The 8,507-nt window shown below is 36.2% G+C and overlaps 1 protein-coding gene across 1 annotated transcript in view; it reads right to left on the bottom strand.

The window, feature by feature from the left end:
* Nucleotides 1-370: 370 nt before the first annotated feature.
* Nucleotides 371-8,507, bottom strand: part of sgtb (small glutamine-rich tetratricopeptide repeat (TPR)-containing, beta) — an 11,230-nt gene continuing 3,093 nt past the window's right edge. The window contains exons 5-12 of the mRNA XM_038270119.1: nt 6,580-6,679; nt 6,350-6,454; nt 5,114-5,252; nt 4,952-5,014; nt 4,597-4,634; nt 4,427-4,510; nt 1,242-1,362; nt 371-1,157 (exon numbers count right to left, since the gene is read on the bottom strand). Coding sequence (XP_038126047.1) covers nt 1,251-1,362; nt 4,427-4,510; nt 4,597-4,634; nt 4,952-5,014; nt 5,114-5,252; nt 6,350-6,454; nt 6,580-6,679 — 641 coding nt within the window. The 3' untranslated portion in view covers nt 371-1,157; nt 1,242-1,250. The remainder of the gene's footprint in view (nt 1,158-1,241; nt 1,363-4,426; nt 4,511-4,596; nt 4,635-4,951; nt 5,015-5,113; nt 5,253-6,349; nt 6,455-6,579; nt 6,680-8,507) is intronic.

Genomic DNA, 8,507 nt, shown 5'->3' with positions numbered 1-8,507 from the left:
ATTTCCTTTTGTTTTTATGTATCCTGTATTATTATGCAAGTAACACTTGTATTTATGTCTTTGTAATGAATTAAATAAAGTTAAAAGACTAAAAAATAAAACAGTGAAACTTAACTATTTAAAATAGAGTCAGTGCTGAAATGAGTAAATGTTTTTTTTCTGTTAATCACACTTATTTTGTTTTAAAATGTGTATGTGGATTAATTTCAATATTAGGTTATAAACAAAAGAGAAGATTTTCCTCTCACTAAATATATGATTACCTTTTTGTTTGCGACACATTCCATGTACAAGCTTCAAAAAAGATTCCAACTGTTTTATGATTTGTCATTTTTCTATTACAAAAAAAAGAAATAAGAAACAAAATGCATTCAGTTTTAAGACATTAATTATTTATTCACCAAGACAAAACAAAAGTGCTGCCTTAGCATTTATATTAGTTTCCATAAAGCATCTGATTTGAAACACCAGATTTAAGAGCATGCAGAAACGAACAGTAGGAATATGTTGTTGGTCACCAACTGAACAGGCTGCAAACACTGCTAATACAATGATAAGATTGTTAGAAGAAAACAGCTGTGATGACTCCAATATATTCAAGGGCTGGATGTTTTTTTGTTTTTACTTAAATAAAGCTAATATGGTGTTAAAAGTTTATCCTGATTACAAAAATAATATTAAAGATTATTAACAAACTAAAGCTGCTGTATCTGTATGAAAAGGAGCTGCAATGTTACCTTCTATGCTGTTAAAGTACATTCTTCCTTCACTCTTTCTGTGTCATGAATAGAGAGATGGATTCTCAGCGCAGAACATGAAGAAGGCAGGAACTTCAGCACATCCAACACATGATCTCCACCAAATGTTACAAGCTTTGGAGAAAATATTCACTTTATATTCTGTTGGTGGACTGATGGACATCTATGCTCCTGTGTATCACCAGGGATCTACAGTATTGTCATTCTTTTGTGGGATATTTTTGTTTAATAGTTTAGTCTCCAGCTTCTCCTCTCTTTAAAGTCTCAGTAAAGTGCCTTCCACCCCATCCTCGTCTCTTTTTTTCCACCTATGCCGGGGATTTTTGACTCAAAGAAATGGGTGTAGAGATTGTTTTCGCGCCATATGCTTGCTCTTCCTCAGAAGCAAACGGAGTGTGTCTGCAATGAAATTATTCAGTTGTTATATAATTGCTTCCTGGATTTGAGTGAGGTCTGCTGCTAGAGCTTGAAATAAAAGAATACCAGAATAAATCATGAGTGCTCCTCGGCGCTGCCGCTGAAGGAACGGCTCCTGATGTGGTTCCTTAGCTGCTCGATGAGCTCCGGGTTCTGCTGCTGAATTTGTTGGGCAAACTGTTGGCCTCTGATGAGAAGCAAAGAGAAAGGAAGTCAGTGTCTGCTGCTCTTTAACCTCCAAAAAACTTTGTGAGTTTAAAATGTAAAAATTAATTAGAAGCTCTATTTGGTTAAAATAAATGTCTAAAGATTAAAAATTTTAAGTTCAGGCCACAACATAGTTTGAAAAGGAAAAAAGAAGGACATGTTTATCCTTCTACTGAAAGTGTAACACCTCTTATTAGAGCAATGGGTGGGTACAGAATAAGAAATTTAATAAAAACTGCTTAACCCTAAAAGTAATAACTACAATCTCTGCACTACCAGCAGATGGGTTTTTCATTGTGGAAGTATTGGATCCAGTTCTTTTTTATTTTTTTATTTAGGCCAAATATGAGGGTTTCTAACACTGGCGTTCACAGACATTTTATGGGACAGGTGCTCAGGACGGAAAAATGGCACCTTATACCGCCTGATGCTGAGGTTTAACAGTCCATAGGTAGCCATGTCACATTGGTGTCTTGATTTGAGTGGGTATATATGATGATGTGCAGATGAACTGAGATTTACATTTAAAATAAGAAAAAAAAACAAATCTATTGTCTTATTTCACCTGCATAACATATAATAATCTTATTTTAAGATTAAAAACTTGTTCCACTGAGAGATCATCTTATATTCCTGTTCAGATTGGGGACAAATAATTATTTTTTTAGAATATTGTATATATTTTTAGGTCAATTTTTGCAGTCCCAGATGTCTGTCAATAAACACATAAATTGAAAATGCAAATTAATCTACACACCCCACGTCAATTGAATAGAAGCTATTTTTACGAATTGTCATCCTTTTGCCTAGTTTGCTTTTAAATGAAATGTTTAACAGACAAAAGGTAACTTGAGTGCTGCAGTTGCTATAAAAAAAAAAAAAGATGTGAATCAAATAGATGTCATCAGCAAGTCCCTGACAGGAACCTTTACAGCAAATCAAAAATGACATCTATGAGAAGATTTAAATATATATATATTTTTTCTAATTTATCAAATTGTTTAATTTTAAACCTTTCCTTGGCAACTGGTAGAGGCCTTTAAAGACATTATACTATGAACTAACTGGTTGGTGAAGGAGGTAAATATGCTTGTTTAGTTACCCTTCACCAGAATAAGGCTCTATTAAGGTGGTGCTACATGCCTGGTCGAGCCAAATTACAAAAATCAGGACTCTGGGTTTGAAAGGCTTTTAAAGTCATATGTGTTATTTTGGGTAAAATACTAAAAAATATTATGTCAGAAGGGCACTTTTTCTGTCCAGAGGAGAAAAGGGCAGGTGCTTCAGCACCACCTAGTGTTTATCTGTGCACGCCACTGGTTTCTAATCATTAACGACATGAGAAAGGCTGTACAATGCATCCAGACTTTAACTAGACCAATCCAACACCTTCATTTTTTGTTTAATTTAAGCTACTGGGAGATGCTGGGGTGCTTTAACACAGGCATCCCCAACCTCGGTCCTCGAGGCCCCCTGTCCTGCAGGTTTTAGAGGTTTCCCTGCTTTAGCACAGCTGGTTATAATGATTGCAGTAGAACAAAAGCCTGTTAACCAGCTTTCAATTAAAATCAGCTGTGCTGGAGCAAGGAAACCTCTAAAACCTGCAGGAAAGCAGCCCTCGAGGACCGAAGTTGGGGATGCCTGCTTTAACGTATCCTGCTGTTTCAGGTGAGTGTGCTGCAGGTTTTCTGGCAGAGAGCAGAATTAATGGCTCTAATTATAGCGAACCTGCAGCTGCTGTACAAAAACAAACTACCACCAGACTTACTGTCTGTGTGAAAACTTTTTTTTAAATAACTGCCTAATTAGAGCCACAATGTTCCAATTTAGTCTACAAACCATGTAGCCTACATTTTTAAGTGAATTTAATATACATTTTGAAGTAACTTTGCTTTTTTTTCATCTGTTCTCGAGCTTCTTTATATTTCTTCAGCTTTTCTGGATCTATTAGCTTGCAGCATGTTGTCAGACAGGTTCTATTTAAGTAATTTCTTGATTCAACAGTCCAGCTAGCAACGGTTGTAATGAACGAAATTAATGAAGCAGAACCAAAAGACAAAGTTAAGGATAATTTAATTAGGATTTAAAGCTACAGTGTGTAATTTTCAGCGACATCTAACGTCCAGACTGCAGACCGCAGCAACATGAACATCTCCCCCCAACAGTACGGCGAGCGTTACGGGACAAAATGTCTTCCACAACGTCCGCATCACCTACCTTCTCAAGTGATGAGGTTTGTTTACATAGATAATTTTACAGATAGTATTTCATTAGTCTGTGTAGGGTATAGATTTCAGTACCGTCTCAGTTCATCTCTCTCAACTTGCCGTAGTTACTTTCGAGCGTAATGGGCGATCTCGCAATCGCTAGTTTGTTGGCTCTGCGCTGCCGTAGCAAAGATGTCTGCCTCCATGGCGGCGAGACCCGCTCCTATGTAATTATAAAAAATGAATTCTAAGGCAACGCAAATATTAAGGTTAAGAGGCTGAGCTCGTAGATGATGATAAATAACATAGTTATGTATAATATATTACATTTCTGACTGTATATCCCTGTAATTATTACACACTGTAGCTTTAACAAAAGGGAGCAATTATATTTTACCATAGGGTCAGGATTTGGATTGCTATCTTTTTTAACTGTCATGAATCATAATTGATATTAGAAGATCAAAATCTATATTTATTCTTATCTTTAATTGATATTAAGAAAATGTGATAATATAAAGCATTTATCTCCAGCTAAAAGAGCATTTGTTACATTAAATACCTGATGATGCCTTCAAAAGCAAACCCCCGTGACTGCTGTCACATCATACTTGTGATATTAAAATACATAAAAGAGAGCTTTGCATTATGCATCACAGCCAATTTGTTATTTTATACAAAATAGTTATTGCTCAGTTGTTTTCCTGCCAGGAAATGAATACCAGCAGCAGCAGCTGGATTTAATTCTGCTCCTAAAGCCTCATAAATTAATGAAACACAGATGTCTAAAAAAAACACAACATTTACAAATCATCTGTCTTGCATTCTTCTACTTACGCCTCAATCAAGCTGGAAATGTCTGACAGTCCTCCCACCCCTGCTGCAGGACCTCTCACTGCATTCGACATCATCCCTGACATGCTGAGCACACAGAGACAGTGAGTTGGTGTGTACTGAAACTCGCTTAGAGCTGATTCCAAACATTATTCAATCCGGGCTGCACTCACAGCTGTTGGACTTGTTGGTTCTGCATCACGCTGGCAGCCTGTAAACAGATATCAAGCTGAAATCAATCGTGTCTCACACACGCTGTGAAAAAAAAACAATTTACTGCTGATCGCACTAGCGGTTTTATGACAAAACATGGCCCATAATTCCTTGCTGAGGAGGGGGCTGGGTGCAGCTATGCTATTGGACTCAGATGGGTCTTGTCATAACTGCAGTAAAATTCTGGCAGGTTTGCAGAAGCGTTCTTGGCCTGGTTGACACATCCATTTCTCATAGTTTTATATCTTAGGGTGTTTTAACAAGACAATAACCGGAGTTGGACAATACACACAATACAGTTATTAGGAGTCTCACCATGCTGATGAAGGCAGGATTGTTGATTAAACTAGCCATGTCAAACCCCAATCCAGCAGCAATCTGTTCCAGAGAACAGGTGATAAACAAAGAGATCTTTCAATTAACAGCAAACAAGTTAGCAGTCAGAAACTCAAATAAAAGATCTTCATTTTAACTCACTGGGCTGGAGGCTTCTTTATGCTTCTGTTCTGCAATCTTCAGGTTGGATTTATAAGTGTCGTTGTCCGGATCCAGAACCAGGGCTTTTTTGAAGTATCTAATCGCCTCTGGATACTTGTTCATAGAGGTTAAAGCCAAACTGCAGCCAGAAAAACCAATGTAAACAAATTAGAGATTTGTTCAAAATGCGAGGACCTTGAAAACAATTAAAATCTCTGCTGTAGATGTGTAAAAGGCCTTAAAAGGTCGGGAATGTTAGTGGACTGTGCAAAAAGTTGCAATCTCCAGGGAACTTGTCCAGAACTTTAAAGACACCGTCCCAAAATGTAAGACTTTCCAGAAGTCACCAGGTACATTACTGGAACTGGAAGTCATTGAATACCTTCCTGAGAATTATTGGGTTCTATTTCTTTAAAGATGATGTCTGTAACTTCAGCGTCACCAAGGCTGTTCATACAAATGTCCTTCCTGACCCAGCCTTTGGAGAGCTGTGGGCAGAGAGGAATAAATGCTGGCGCACAGTTCCAGGCTGTAAAGGGGCTCATAAAATGGCTTAATGTGTTTCACTAATCTCTTCTTTTCTCTGTGTGCAGAGTTCATGTTCTCCAACCATCTAGAAGGTTACAAGAACGTACCAGTAATCCCTCCACTAAGGTTTTGGGAAAATAGTAATAGGTCTACATAAGTTCCTGTATAGAAGGCTCTAGGATCCCTGACATAATAGACAAGAGCTACATGACTGATTTTAATAGAATATGTTAAATATATAAGTTGTAGTATCCACAAAAAAAAAAACTATCTGAACCTTTTATGTTCTACTTTATATTTTTAAAATGCTCATGATGTCTCTGACGTTTTGAACAGAAAATAGGAAGCAACACTAAGCCATCTTTGAAAGGGGGACAAAAAAAAACATATAACTCGAATAAGAAAAAGATGCACTGATCTGCACAAATAAGAAACTGGTCATAAAAAATAATGGTCTAAACTTTTGTATCTCAACATAAAGAAAAAACATTTTTGAAACAAGTGGAACTGTGACCAACAACCCTGGAGAAGGACCTAAGCTCTATATTTCCCACCACATCTAAGAGAGCATAGAAAAAAGAACACTGCTGAGGGAACTACAGGATATTAAGGTCACCAAGTCTGCAGAATAACTATTTTAATAATCTATTTTACCAATCTTTACCAGGGATGCCTACCTGCACAGGTTGGCATAAGGAATCAACTCACCCCATCCTCCCATAAGCTTTGCTGTAGGTAGGATCTATCCCAATCGCTCTCTCACAGTCACCAGTAGCTTCAGTGTAATTGCCCAGTTTGCTATGAGCCGCGGCTCTGCAAACCAAAAAACAATGGTTATAATGATTATAACTGTTAAAGCTTGCAGATGTTTATAGAAAAAAGCAGGGAGCACAAACTATGATGCTAGCATACTAACACGCCTTTTTTTTGTTTTGTACCTGTTGCAATAGTATACAGCATTTCTCAGGTCCAGATCTATGGCCTTTGTGTAGCATTCAACGGCACATCTGTAGTTCTCCTCCTTCATGTGATTGTTCCCTAAATGAATAATAAAAAAAAACAAGATTTCAACCTCTGCAACCTTTTTTTTTTTTTTTTTTATGTTAGTGACCAAAAGAAGCCTGGTTTTGAAGTGAGTCTCATTTTGAAAATGATAGATAAAAATCTGAAAAGTGTGCTGGAGAGCCAAAAGCATATAACGAAATAAATGACATAAATATGAATGTGCACCATGGAATAAATAAATGTACCATATAATATTCATTTATTTACACAATATAGGATTCAAATATCATATATAACATTGTAATAAATTGTAAAATGCATATTTAAAGAATTCATTTTCAATAAAAAAATGTATAGAAAAATAATTTAATGAAAAATAATTTAGAAATGAATATAACTTCACATTATATGTGTAAATAATAAAGCATGTACTTTTTCTATATATATCTATACAGTTATCTATACAGTCTGTTGTGTTGTTTGTTTTTGAGGTCACAGGCTGACATTCAGAATAACCTCTGGTTTAGAGGTCCCTTTGTTTACCTTTATTGATCGTTCACAGCCTTTATTCAAATTAATTCTTTTGAACGTTTCAAACATAGCCGTATTCAAAGATTATACAATGATAAAAATGTCCAACATCTCCAAACAGTTTCATGTTTTTGACCTGATTGTGTAGAAATGTATGTTTTAAAGCCCTGATATGTTCATAAACACCAAACTATTATCTCCCTGCCTGATCTTTCATTATCTTAGAATGATCTTAGGAGTCTTACTCTCAGAGAGGAAATCCCTCAGAGCAACTTTGTACTAATTGTCAGTAAATATTCTCTGCTAAAAGAAACAGTGGACCAAATCTATGCCGTTGAAATTTCACTCTAATCGGGTCAGAACCACCAGACCTCTTTACTAGGGGCGCCTGGCAGTGCAGGGTGGGACATAAAGAGAATGAACAAACTGAGAAAGGCCACTTCTGTCCTGGGCTGCAATCTGGATTACATCCATCAATGACAACACCTCTAACCCTCTGCACCAGACTGTAGAGGAGCTGAGCAGCTCCTTTAGTGAAAGACAACCTGTCTGTAAAAAGGAGCGCTACGGCAGTTCATTCATCCCTGCTGCCATCAGACTTTACAATGCAGCACTTCACCTGCAATAAGTTGTGCAATGTATAATGTGCAATTACTATTTAATAACCTGTGCAATAACTATATATATAAATACCCATTTAATACCTTGTGTAACAACCCTGTGCAATAATCCCATTAAATAATATATATATATATATATATATATATATATATATATATATATCTACATACACCTTGGCACCTTATTTTTACTATTGAGCCGATGTGACAAGTGAATTTTTCCAGTGTGAGATCAATTATCTTATCTTATTCTTATTTTATCTTACTAATTGTCTTCTCTCGTCCTTTAATTAAACCATTGCTTTCAAGCTGCACTGTCACCTAAAAGCTCTCGCATATTGTTTCACCATTATTTTTATTCCAAATGCTCAATTTTTATGGGAAGATAGAAGGAGCTAAATGTAGGAAAATACTGGAAGAAAATCTGTTAAAGACTGAAACAATAAGGCCTGTTATAAAGGCCTAGTCAAAGCCAAGACTTCTCAGCTGAAAGATCTTGAAAATATTCAGAACTCTCCATCTAGTCTAACTGTCCTTTCTTTATTATACAGAGAAAAACAAAAAAAAAGTCTCTAAATGAAAAGCTGATAAAGACATATCCCATAAAGGATTTGCGCCTTAATATGATGTATTTTTGGATCTACTTTGGATATTTGGATCTACTTTGCTAAATGTGTCCATTTCATTAATCCTCAAAAAACACGTCGAGA

The sequence above is a fragment of the Cyprinodon tularosa genome, unplaced genomic scaffold (assembly GCF_016077235.1).
Source record: "Cyprinodon tularosa strain WSP-4 unplaced genomic scaffold, ASM1607723v1 ctg750, whole genome shotgun sequence".
NCBI classification, from domain to species: Eukaryota; Metazoa; Chordata; class Actinopteri; order Cyprinodontiformes; family Cyprinodontidae; genus Cyprinodon; species Cyprinodon tularosa.
Note: the sequence above shows the minus strand (reverse complement) of the source record. Positions and strands in the feature narration are given on the sequence as shown.